Source organism: Lytechinus pictus, chromosome 14 (assembly GCF_037042905.1).
Source record: "Lytechinus pictus isolate F3 Inbred chromosome 14, Lp3.0, whole genome shotgun sequence".
Taxonomy (NCBI): Eukaryota; Metazoa; Echinodermata; class Echinoidea; order Temnopleuroida; family Toxopneustidae; genus Lytechinus; species Lytechinus pictus.
In genome coordinates this window covers 15,446,606-15,460,460 of record NC_087258.1, presented here as the reverse complement: position 1 = coordinate 15,460,460, position 13,855 = coordinate 15,446,606, and the positions used below count along the sequence as shown (strand labels likewise).

Below are 13,855 nucleotides of genomic sequence, written 5' to 3'. Positions count from 1 at the left end.
GTGACGTCATATGCGAGCAGCATTCCTACATAGCGAATGGTAAAAAATCAATGAAATGTCATTTTCTCAGAAAATTGAAAATGGTTTTCACTATACCTTTTGTATATCAATAGACAAATCATTTCACACCCGATCATGAAAAGAAAACAAAATTAAGTCATCAGGAACCATGCAAAATTTGAAATTCATGCATTTTATATTACATAACACATGGGGCAGCTGCTCGTTTATGACGTCACAAATCCAAAACTTTGAACTCTAATAACTTTCTTACTCTTTAACGGATTTTCCTCAAACCTTCACCAATATTTTTTACTATTTTTTCTGCTATTTTTGCAACAAAGTTTTCTTCAGGGTGAACTTCCCCTTTAAATGAAATTTGACTTTGGTCAAGTGACCTAAAACTCAGGATTTTCAGGGATACTTGATAGCTCTTATGTCCAAGTTTCATGAACTAGATCCATAACTTTTCAAAGTTATGATGACACTACCACAAATACCCCCATCATGGCCAAAGTTCACTGACCCTAAGTGACCTCTGACATTGGTCATGTGGCAGGAAACTCAGGCAGGATGTTTTAATACTTGATTACCCTTAAGTCCAAGTTTCAAGAACTAGGTCGATATTTCAAAAACTTAACCTTAGTTAAGATATCGATATTGATTCCCCCAACATGGTCTAAGTTCATTGACCCTAAATGACCTGTGACCTTGGTCATTCAACCTGAAACTCAGGCAAGATGTTCAGTAATACTTGATTACCTTTATGTCAAAGTTTCATGAACTAGGTCCATATACTTTCTATGTTATGATGACATTTCAAAAACTTAACCTTGGTTAAGATTTCAATGTTGACGCCTTCGCCTTTGGAAAAGCGGCGCCTATAGTCTCGCTCTGCTATGCAGGCGAGACAAAAATGCTTTTGCCCTCATTAGCCCAAAGTGAAAAATTTGGGATGGTTGGTCCATTTTATACTTTAATATACAAGAAAATCATGCATGGGATTGTTTATTTATACAGTCAAATGTATATTTGAGTACTTTTTAAACCATTGAATGTAAATTTTGTATGGAAATCTGACATTTTCTGAGAGAAAATTGCTTTTGTATATTTTGGGTCTGATAACAAAAAATATGAAGAAAAAAAAGCTGCCCAATTTTTAATGTAATTTACGGTCAGATGAGGGAAACAACATTTTGAAGGCCGAACAGTTTGTGCCCCTTTCATATCTTACATAGTCACTATGGAAATGTTTCACTGAATTTTATATAAGGCACTGAGGCTCAGTAGGAAAGTCTCTGGACTTTGAATCACAAGGTCCAAGGTTCAGATCCCACCACAGAACTACGTCCTTTGGCAAGGCATTAATTGACATTAGCCAATCCAAACCTATGTGTACAGAGGGGGCCTAATATGGTGGATGGAGTAAAAGTTCTAAAAAGGTGCGGGCGAGCAAGCAAACATTTTGAGGGTTTTGAAAACAAAATCTAATTTTAAAGACGACTTTGATATAATCAGAAAAAATACAATATTTCCCTTTTCTCTTTTTCTTCTAATTTTTCTTGGTCATGAACGATTTTATTATTATTTTTTTTTTGGGGGGTAGCTGCTTGCTCCCCCTATCTGGATGCAAGTGCAGGTGTAATACCCGGTAGGAAAGAATTCCGTGAATACTCACGTAGCCATGCAAAGCCAGGGGTAATCAGCACTACATACACTACCAGTCACACTTCTTTACAAACCTACTACATAGTGCTGTAGCCGAACCGCCGAACCGAACGGTAGTTCGCCGAACATGGCACTTCCGAACCGAACAGAACCGAACCGAACACTAAGACTTGGTTCGGAAGTTCGGCCAAAAAAAAAAAAAAACGGCTTTCAGCTAATAAATTTATAAGTTTACACCCTTTCTAATCATTATATTTGCGCATTCTCTATTTAATCTTCTTTGCAATTGTATGTTGGAAGTATGCGCTTATTTTGCGGTTACTAGATTTTGTTTTCATTTTCATGTTGACATTGTGGTTTTTACGGCCCTGATTAAGAAAGGCGATCCGATGAATGATGTTGCGCGAGCTTGCGCTATAATCATTTTACTGGCTTTCATCATCTCTCGCTCTGTGGCCGAATCGCCGAAGCATGGTAAAGAAAACCAAAACTGTATGAGTGTTCATTGGTTAAATCTAATTATCTAAAATATTGTTGTTTTTAGGTGGCGAACAAGATTCTTGTTTGAAAGTATTTTGAATGAACGAGCTCAATAAACTGAAAGTGAAAGATGAAGTACCATTAATATTACGAATTACGATACGATGTGATTAAGATCGTAACTCGTGTATTGTTGCGGCGGAGAATAAAGATCTGATTGAGGTGATTGACATTATTATTGAGGTGTCGGCTCGCTACTGTCTAGTTTTCATGATTTTAGAGAGAAGTAAAGAGTTTTGAAAACGAGAGATCCAGTGAAAGTGGGAAATAAAGTGAGTGACTGTTAGAGATGGAAAAGAGAGACGCAAAACAAATAATATAGACATGAGATGAGGTGAAGTTATCTTTTTTTATTATTAACAATCAGATGAAAATAAAAATAAAACACTCATGAATGATTACGGTATAGCATATAGCAAGATCCCCTTCCCCTCGTTGACAAGTTGAATGAAGATAAAGCCATGCGGAAACATTCATCTCTTGGGGGAGAATGACCCCCAATCTTTACTTTTTTTTCCTTTCTTATCAACTTCTCAAATTAACCATAAATAATTCGATGATCACTCTACTCCCCCTGTCCCATTACAGTCGTAAAACTTTGCATCCCACTTGGTCTGTATGTTCATGGTCGAATGAAATCTGACCAATGAAATCATAGAAATCTCGGGAATTGCTCTTCAATCAGTGAGCTGAGTTTCGCGAGCAGACAAAGCACGTGGCTGTATGTACCGATGCGACAATTAGCGACATGCGATTGGTGGTTTAGTTCACCCATCGAGCCAATTAGCGAAAGGCGCATTACATAAGCACGCTTTCTTCGACACGCCCCTGGCCCTACTATGCCTACAGTTCAGTGCACTGGCGCTGGCCGACGTAATTGCCAATCACGTTTGGCCGGACTGTATATATAAATATTCATGAGCTCAGAGTCCCGCTACAAGGGGACTGCATGCGCTGGCCTAGCTGGTACGAGTGCGAGCGTAGTTAATTTGGCAAGTATCCAAAGCTAAGTGTGGTCCAGGTATGGACGACTAGTACCCTTTTTACACAGGCTAAAATTTCCTTAACCCCGTACTATAGGTGGGGCTAAATGGCAATTTAGCCCCACCTATAGTACGGGGTTAAGCTTAGCCCACTTTCTTTTTACACAGCATTTTTGCAAAGTGGGCTAACCCCACCTTTAGTACGGGATTATTTGGCCCTGCAAAAAAGCAGGGTTATCCCAGCAATTGCGGTGCTAAGAGCGATAGTACGGGGTTAAGATCGCTAGTGTAAAACGAAAGTGGGCTAAGCTTAACCCCGTACTATATAGTACGGGGTTAAGGAAATTTTAGCGTGTGTAAAAAGGTACGAGTGAAGTACTTGTACTACGAATGATCGACAAAAACCACTAGTCCGGGGTTAGCGAGTTTCGTGTGTGAAAAGCAAGCATTCCTTATCCGGGGTTAGCGATAACAATTTGGCATGTGTGAAAAGGAAAAAAAAATAGTACGGGGTTAAGGATAGTACGGGGTTAGCGATAGTCCGGGGTTAAGAAAATCCTGTGTAAAAAGGGTATAGGAAGAGTCGCCATTTTAGAACTGTGAGTTACCCAATAAATCTGTCATCAGATAATCAAATTCGAGATAAAAGTTGATTCGTTGAGCGAGCTATAACTTTCATAGTTTCATGTCAAGATAGAGATAAAATGGTTTGATGTGACAGAGGTACACGCGAGCACATGCAGTCAATCAAGTACAAATTATCTACCGGTACGCTACGTATATACCTGAATGAACTATAGCTTTATCAGTCTATCATTACCGAACCCCGAACCGAACCAATGTTCGGCAAATTTCTGCCGAACCTTGCCGAACCGAACCGAACCCGAACATGGCGCCTGACTTGCAGCACTACTACTACACTATAAAGCAAAGTAAAAAAAATCGTTCTCTGCTTTTAGCAATAGTGAGTTAAAGAATTGTGACTGGTAGTGTTTTATGTTGAAATTGTTGCACTTTATCATCACTATTATCATTTATTTTATAAAATTCTCACCTCAAAGATGTGTTTGTCAAGAAGGTTGTTGAGAATGAGCCCATTACAGGAAGAACCAGACGACCCTTTACCAAAAACACCAATGACGCAAATGTTTTCTGAACCTCCATTCAAGCTCCTAAAACATGATGGAAAACAAAATATTTTTACATTCAGAGCAAAGGGGGACTCAGAGGTGAGTACCCTGTGGAGGGAGGGGGGAAGAATAATTTTTTTGAGGTACATGAGTGAAAAGTGAATTTAGTGAGCATAATTCTCATTTTCATTAGATTCTCTATTCAGTGTTCTAGATGCATGATGTGGAACATTGATTAGTGGAACAAGAGGCAAACCAACTATCAGATTATTATATGCTTTTCACACTGCACTTTTTTCCTTAACCCCGGGAAATTGGTGGGGCTAAGGGGAGGGGGTCTTAGCCCCACCAATTTCCCGGGGTTAAGCTTAGCCCACTTCGTTTTCACACTACGTTTTAGCAAAGTGGGCTAGCACAGTAAATAGTACGGTATTATCTGACCCTGCAAAAAAGCAGGGTTAGCCGGCTTATTGTGGTGCTAGCATTGCGGTGCTAAGAGATACAGTGTGAAACGAACCTGGGCTATGGAGAAGTGGGGCTAAGCATTAGCCAATCACAGCAGTCGAAATTGCACGTTAATCACGCTCTGTATGGTAAAATCATCAATATTCATGAGCTGTGTGAAAGTCCGGAGTTAAGGCGTTAATCCCGGATAGGCAAATAGTATGGGGTTAAGAAAGACAGTGTGAATCCAAATAAGATAGTAGCCTATGGGGTTAAAGATAAATTCCAGATGTGGGAACGATCTCAAAATGACTTTTTACAGAATTTAATATACCGTAAGTAACGGTGTATTAACCGCACCTTTTTCTCGGCGGGATATAAGCAAAAGTCGGGGGTGCGGTTAATACACGGTGACGGGTCTGAGCCCGCCCGCGTAACCCCTCCCGAACATGTAAGAAGTCTGCCAGTACACAACACATCGAGTGGCCGGGCGTAGCCGCCCAGGGCAATGTCGTTTAGAGGGGTATGAGCCGCGGGTAATGGGAAGCGATTATTACGATCTTAATCAAATAGTGTCCATAACAAATGCACCCACCTTCATGACACTAATTTCGACTTTATTCTCGATTCAAAGCAGCGAAGTTCCCTGGCTAAGTTCAAAGAGACACCAAGCATTCTCGGTAATAATTTGTCACAGCTGAGCAAGAGCGCGGCCGAGAGCTAACTTGCGTTGTATTGTGGTTTTAGTGCGACTTAAGCTGGCGCTATTCATTTTAACCCCTCAAAGTCCCGTTTCGCGCCAGCTTATTTTTTTCTTTCCTGTTTGCTTTTCATAAGATACCATGTACACCGTGCACCACGGATGAGAGAGACGGCACGAAGCCGTAAAACAACTGGAAAAAATGCCAATTTCTTTGTTTCTTGAACCTTCCTGTAATCCCGTATCCAAAATTCATGCTAAGCCATCGAATGCTAGACAAATTCTGAAAGTGATTGTGAGGTTGTGATGCAAGAAATGTGAAAGACACAGTTCACAATTTGATAAGATGTACTGGTAGTGGTACCGTATCGAAGTTTGCAATGTACATGTACAAGAACGGCAGTGCTGTGTGTGTGTACACTGTGACTGTGAGGTGAGTGAGTGTGCAAGTGGCCAATATTGTCGGGACCTTTCTTTCTTGCTAACATTTGTAGATGAATTGATCAAGAACAGCAGATTTCCTCATACCGGTAATCTCTTTGAATACTTTGAAATCTTTAACTTAGTTTTTGTTTCTTCGTACCTCAAAAGTGTAAAAGTGAGAAGGATTTTTTTTTTTAGACCTAAGTTGGGGGTGCGGTTAATACACGGGTGCGGTTAATACACCGTTACTTACGGTAATGATCACCAAAGTGTCTGTTTGTATGAATAAAAAATATGTGCCAAAGGATTCTGGAAGAAATTGTGTAATTGCTGAGAAATAAGCAAAATAAGCGCGGATTCGGTCACTTCCGTCGGGTCTTTATTCCAGCAATAATAATACACTGTCCCACGTGTGCCTATCTGTGTTGGTGATCTTCAGTGTGATAGTTTTTTAGCTAGATATTATGATTTCACGAAGTTCATTTTATGTAACTGTACCAGATCTAGATCCACGATGATATATCAATACTTTACCTTGGTTTTACAGACTTTCTCACGAAATCAGTGTTTTACTGCAACTGCGTTCATTTAGCTTTTAAAGGAAATGCAGTGTGAAAAGCATTTTAGAGTAAAGTGCAAAAATATTGGACGGTTACAAATATCGTACAAAAATGACTTCAAACTCCCTCCTCACAACTATTATAGGATCCCGCACTGGCAAGGACTAGCATACATGCGATACAGGAATTCAACCCCAATGGAAGTGGGCATGCATAGTCAAAGAGCTGAGCTTGGCTGAGCGAGAGAGAGTGAAGCTTGGCAGTGTAGGCTCTTGCCCTTTTTAGTAAATATATCTTCTTTTTTTAAATTGATTTGCCCTGGTGTAGAGCTTAGTTTTAAGTACAGTCCGACCTCTCTTATCCGGCCTCCCCTTATCCGGATCTCTCTATTATCCGGACGCACTCTTGCCGAGATTTTTTTTTTTTTTCAATTCAATCTAGTACGTGAGGAAATGAGAATGCAATCTAAACTCAATCCTATACGCAAACTCACTTTGATTACATATATTTCCTAATATAGTCTACCTAAAACAACATTATTTTTCATGAAAATATCTCACCCAAATCACCGAAAGAACTTAGGCAGGATAATAATCGGGGCGCAGTTCAAACATTTCATCACGTTCTTTTTTTGTTTCCCGGGAATAACAACACATGTCTCACTAGCTAACGCTAGGCCTCAATACGGACAGCGCCATCTATCATATTTGAGCCTACAGTCAGTATAACAATGGCTGACATTGCGAAGCTGCGATAGCCGCCGCGATGATCTAATTGTAAAACTTAGTTTCATCGAGTCATTCAATCTCTTTCTTTCGAGGTATGCTCGATTTATTCCTCAATCATTTTAGCAGGTAAATTACCCAACAGTTTAGGCCACTGTTCGATTTCATTTCCGTAAATATACCGCCTATAATTTGCACTGACACTGCAGTGAATACTGTCTGTACGCCCACTACCATAGATAACGTATAGCTACCGCCGTATCGGGGATCGAGGCAGCAGCTGCGTGTATTTAATATTGGGTCTCCCAGATCCGGATTAATCCCTTATCCGGATTGGTGCTGGTCCCAACGTGTCCGGATAAGAGAGGTTGGACTGTAGTAATAATTAATATGCTTCACTTTCTTTGACTTTGTGGTGTGGATGTTTGAGTTACGGAAAAAATACTTTTACGTGGATAGGGGCTCGAGGCGATTTTGCTCCTGCCCTCGAAATGTGAAAAATATTTGCGTTGTAGCTGTGTGGGCATGCCGTGCCGAGGGTACTGATCAATAGAAATAGGTTTTATTCGGGGGCTTAAATTATATTTAAATCAAATAAATTTTTTATTAATTAGTTTTATTTATTTCTACAGGAATTAAAATAAATTGATTTAATTCATTGTGCCCCTTTCCATTCCTTGTTTTTCCCTGATTTATTTTTAAAAATTTCATTTCTTGGTCTTAAGGGTGGACGTCAGGCTGCTGGGGTGAAATTCAGCCAGAATCCCCAATGGAAGTGGACGTACGTGCACAGTCTGAGCTGGGAGATGGAAGCCTGGCCCTGCAGTTGTGTTTTTTAAATCAATTTTCTGCTACTTGAGTAAGGGAAAACAAGGCAGATAGAGATAAGAGGAGGGATGAAGATGATGCGAGAACATAATGAATTTATAAATGCATCGATATCCTTAGGATTTTCATTTGTCCCATATATGATCAATATACAATTTTGCATGCTGATACAAATTATATTCTGATTAGTAGACGAAAAGGTAGCTGGATGACATTTTTAGATAGGATTATAATAATAATAATAATATAGGTATATTTACCCAGGGTAGCCACTTCAGTTTCAAAAACTGTTCTACCAGCGGGCCCTGCTATCATTATTACCCCAGCTTTAGCTGAGCTGCCTAAGCATTCAAGGAATTTCTTCCTACCGGGTACCCATTAACAATATTGACAGGAAAGGGTGCATAAAATTGCAATGAATCTGGAATTTAGTTGGCTCTTTTGAGCATGGCCGTATGCAGACATTCAAAAGACGCACACAAAAATTTAAAAAAACTAACATTGAGGGAGCGATTGAAGCGACCGAGCTTGTCATGGGGGCGCTTTTGCATTTTTTAAAGTGAAAGCTTTCATGCAAACTTTCAGTGAATATTTTGAAAATTTTCAATAAAAAAAATTAAATTAAAAAAAATTCCAGGGGGGGGGGGGGGGGGGTGGGGGAGAAGCACTACCCTTGCTACGTGCGTAGGGCCATGCTTTTGAGCATTTTTGGGGCCGGAGCGGGATCGCCCCAAGCCCGGTATATATTTTCCCTTACTCGAGTAAGCCACACCACAAATTAACTAAAACTAAGCTCTAGATCTACAACACTCACCAGGGAAAATCAATATTAAAAAAAGAAAAAAAAAATCTACTAAAAAGGGCAGAGCCTACACTGCCAAACTTCACTCTCTCTCACTCAGCCAAGCTCAGCTCTTTGACTATGCATGCCCACTTCCAATGAGGATTCAGGCTGAATCCCATCCCACCAGCTTCAGCGGCCAGGCCGAGCTACGTATAAATAATTACAATGAAGAGCACCGGACCATTCATAGGTTGTTCGCTACTTACGACCAGAAAAAAAAGTTGAATAAGTTTAACAGAATCGTGCATATACACCAAAGTTTATCCTTGTGATGAAAAAATTGAGTTAATCATGGAATACAAGAAAGTCCATCTTCTGCGATAAAAGTTGTATTGTAACTAAGTTCAAGTGATACGATCACAAAATCAAGTGTTGTTCAGCGGGGCGGAGTAGAGCACCAACACAGCTAATACACGCGCACCTATGGGAATCGAAAGCTGTAGAAAAGTGCCTAAAAAAGTAAATTACCCTTTTTTTATATTTCACTTCAGGTTCAGCAAAAAACAAAGACGTAGAAAAAAGAAGTAGAAAGTGACTGAAGTGAAGAACATTACCATCTCCGACTCCATATCCCTAAAATAAATGCCTAATTTTTAGTCCTAGAAATTGTTAGTAGGCCTAGGCCTAGCCGCCTAGTAATGTTACAAGGAAGGAATTTAGAAATGACAAAAAATAGATACAAATTTGTGGAAAAAATTAAGAAACGGGTGGGACAACTCGGCCCGCAGTCCGAGTTGTTCCTGATTCATCACACCCCCGCCCCCCCCCCCCCCCCCCCCCATTCTGAGAGTGAGATCGTGGACGTGGGTTGGTCCGAACATTAGCGTCCATCCTCGCCTCGGCCGCCCCGGAGAAATTGCAGCACTGCGCCGCTTGCTCTCCATCGACCGACTCCACTTAGTCAGTTCAATCGACACGCTTTTCCATATCAAAACAATCATTTTAATTCAAAATAAAGGGAAAGAATGAGGCCCATGTAGATAACCAACCTTAGTTTATCCAACAGTTGCACACTTTCCTTTTCCATTTCTTCAGAATGGTAAAAAATCGATGGGATTTCTAATTCTAACAGTGCTTCTTTTCTTGCAGAAGCAAGATATTCGGCAAAGATGAACGGTATCCTCAAAAACATTGTAACAGAAAAAGACAAACAGGACAAAAGAGATCGAGACAGCTCTAGCTGGACGCAGTGCTTCCATTCTTCCTGAACTAAACTTTTGCTATTTTCTAAGATCATTTCGGGAAGTGAGAAATACTGAGAAGTTATCATTTCCAGGAATGACATTATTTTCTGAATTTTACGTCAAAATCTATCTCAAAATTAGATCTTTGTAATGATAAAATGTCAAATTTTTGCTCGCCCGCTTGATCGCTCGCTAGCAATTCTTTTACCCTATACGTCTTTGGTCATATTTCACCCAAATTTCGCCCCCTCAAAATTTGTGGCTCATTACGGCACTGGACCCTATATTTCATCCCTTTTTGTGTATAAAAGAGAAGAAGACTGGATATACTTTGTAAAATTCCGAGATATTTTGTAAAATTCCAGGAACTTTCAGAGTAAATTCCAGAAGAAATTTCTTTTTGAAAAGTACCTGTACTTAACTTCAATCCCACGATGCTTAGGCATGCATCCCTGTTAATCGATCATAGCTAATTTTCTGGTGGCGTTAATACTTGTATACTATCCCAACTTTCCAAGACTTTTTAAAATTCAACTTGGGCAAAAGAACTAAACTCTGTACGAAAAAAAATGAAACAGCAGAAACATTCTACTGCCGGCTAAAGGCAAAAGACGTTTAAAATATACAGATCAATACCATTAATTCTGAGACCACTATCAATTATTTTTTTTAAGTTGACAGTCTGCTGAAATGACTTGGACAAATTAACAAGGCAACAATTAGTCAAAACTGACTATAGTTTGCATGCCTATTCAAAATAACAGCAACAACAACGACATGAGCATCAACATGTCGACCACTCTCTGCATGGACCAGTATTACAGAAAAAAAATGTTTCTATTATAGGACTTTATAGTATTGAAACCCGGTATTGACATAGCTTCATCACAAAGTATTGCCCCTTTAACATCTAGTCTGCGACAAATTACAAGATCGTGTCACCTCTCCTCCACCCCTCGCAAGGGCAAGACTTAGAAAATCAAGTTTTATCAGGGGTTCCCGATCGAAAGATCTCTTTAACTTAGTTCCTCTGATCATTATACATGTATATGCCACTTGTCCAGATTCTAGTTTTCTTTTTTATTGAAGCAGGGAGGGGCCAGGGAACGATTTTTACAGAGTGGTACTGATTTGTTAAAAATCACCCCCCCCAAAAAAAAAAAAAAAAAAAAAAAAAAATTTCCAGGAGCCGTGCCTCGGACCCCTAGAAAAATATTGAAGGGGGGTGCTTCAGCATGCACACCCAGCATCACCCCGCTTCTCATGCAGAGCCATGCATTTAGCAGGGGCCGCGGAACGGTTTTCAAAGTGGGGGGCTGACCATGCAAAAAATCACAATCATATGGTAATTTTTACGTTTTTTGTACACGATTTTGGAAAAAAGTGGGGGGGGGGGCTTAAACTCCAAGCCCCCCCCCCCCCTCGCGCTTCCGCGGCCCCTGTTTATGAGGGCAAACATAACGTAACCTGTGCGCAAACCGTGATAAGTTATTGCTTTTAATTACGGTCAGATGCACAGGTTTCCCATTGATGCCCCTCCAACTGTCGTCACCTACTCTATAAGACGGCCTGGTAAATTCAAGATGGCGCCCAAAATGGTTGCCGTAGGCTAAAAATCCACAATCATCTATGACTTACTTAAGTGACTTTAAATATTGATCTCTCTTCAATAGTTTTAAGGGTGAAATAGTGCATTGTAACAAATTACAAGGACAGTCAGCGGTCTTATGAGTCCAAAAATCCAAGATGGCTTCCAAAATTGGAGTTTAAAATGGCCGTTACTACAAATTGACATAGCTCATTTCATATCCACCTAGGAGATATTATTTTGGTGTCTAGACCATAGTTTTAATGGTCAAATACATTGGGACAAGTTTGGTCCGGTATAGGCCTATATGATAAAAAATCCAAGATGGCTTCCAAAAATTTAAAAATCCATTTTTGGAAGCCATCTCCGATTTTTTGACACACCACACCTAGTCTAGAGACTAGAGTGCCTACATTCACTCTAACTTGTATATATGAACAAATCCTTTTACCCCTGGACCATGGAATATAATCCGAAATAGGATTCTATGGTGGATAATCAAAGTTCAGTGAATGGCGGCCATCTTGGACGCCACCTTGAAAATAGGTACTTTCCTGGATGCGGATTTTGGTAGATTTTTAGTATATTATTCCTGAGGTCAAATACTGCTAGAATCAGTTGAAAAACCTTTTGTTGCAATTTGTCCCGGGTCAAACCATTTATTGACCCGTCTATATATTGTGATCATCGGGACGAGGCTGTCCTCGAGGCCTTGACCTCAACTTTCGGTCCCGTGCACAGGACTGGTCGAGTTTTATACTGCCTACTCGTAATAGTTTAAAAAGGACACCATCTCTCAGACAGAGAATAACAATATTCTTACAAATTCTATGAATTAAAAAAAAAACATCTGACTAGACATTCCATTGACCTACAATTTAAGGGGCTAACCCAGTAGGCTGATCATTCAAAGGACAACCATCTCCCAGACAGAAATTAAGACAAATAATCCCTAAAATAAAATTAATCAAACAGTGTTTTTTTTTTTAATAGATAAAATACTCATCTGACCGGATGTTCCATTCACTTACAGTTTAAAAGAGAAACCGCGGTAGGCTCATATACAGGACACCAGGCATCACCCAGCCAGAATTCATCAATATTCCTACATCTTTGAAGTATTAATGATAATAAAAAAGAACTAATCTGACTTGGTTTCCATTCAATAACACAGTAGGCTTATTATTCACAGGAACCCACCCCCCCCCCCCCGACTATAAATTAACAATATTCTTGCATAAAAAAAAAATGATTGTGATATAACAACGATGATGATAAAAATATCAATCCGACTGAGCGTTTCGTTTATCTATATTTTTTTAAAATTCAACCAATGAAGCTTATAATTCAATCATATTGGTAGACAAAACCTAACATAGACTTGAAAACATATTGATAAAAACATTAGTAAACCTCCAAATGTTAATACAATCGTTCTTTTATTTTTATTTCTTTTGCTGTAAAATCAGTTTAGGTTAAATGAGACTACATTTCATATATGCGCAGTTTAATGGTGTATTAGCAAGAGAGTAACAAATAGTCTTTCACAACGACGTTGAGCATTAATGGAATTGTCATTTGAGATATCCAGATTCAGTATGAAAAACAATGAAAAAACTGCATGCGTGTAAATATCAATGTGGTGTGTCAATTATTTTTTTATTATTATGAAATGTCTTATGTTCGGTTGGCAGTTCAGATACTGTGTCAAAAATGAGACAGGAACACGTTGGCAATAATTTCAATTCAATTCAATCTTTATTGCAACCAGCTTGCATACTTTGCATGTTTGATAACGGACGAATAATGATAATAATTATAGTAATAATAATGATACTACTACTACTACTTCTACTACTACTACTACTACTACTACTACTACTCTTACTACTACTACTACTACTACTACTACTACTACTAATAATAATAATAATAATAATGATAATAATAGTCATGGGTGTCGATCGGTATTCTTGGTTGGGGGGGATGATTGACACAAATATTCTTGTGGATGGGGATCTTTCAATATTACCCCCACTAAAATCACAAAATTCAATTTGTGTTACAAGTAGGCCCAGTTGCGTACTGTGGGTCATGGCATTGGGGGGCACCAGCAAAAATGTTGAGTCACTTAGTGAGCGCGCGAAGCGAGCTCAGTTGCCAGGTATACTGACCTAATAGACACACTTTAAGGACAGTGCCATATATTAAACAGATATGTATCTCACTGATGAAATA

At 39.3% G+C, this 13,855-nt stretch overlaps 1 protein-coding gene across 3 annotated transcripts in view; it reads right to left on the bottom strand.

Annotated features, from left to right (window-relative positions):
- Positions 1 to 9,957, bottom strand: part of LOC129276567 (nonsense-mediated mRNA decay factor SMG8-like) — a 35,780-nt gene extending 25,823 nt beyond the window's left edge. For 2 of the 3 annotated variants that reach the window (XR_010295657.1, XM_064109264.1), the window contains exons 1-2: positions 9,835 to 9,954; positions 4,246 to 4,363 (exon numbers count right to left, since the gene is read on the bottom strand). Coding sequence is in view for 2 of the 3 variants with exons in the window: in XM_064109264.1 (XP_063965334.1) it covers positions 4,246 to 4,363; positions 9,835 to 9,872 (156 nt within the window). In the remaining variant the exon portion in view is untranslated. Of the gene's footprint in view, positions 1 to 4,245; positions 4,364 to 9,834 lie in introns of all 3 variants that reach the window. The other variant, XM_064109265.1, reaches the window with a different exon arrangement.
- Between the last annotated feature and the right edge of the window lie 3,898 nt (positions 9,958 to 13,855).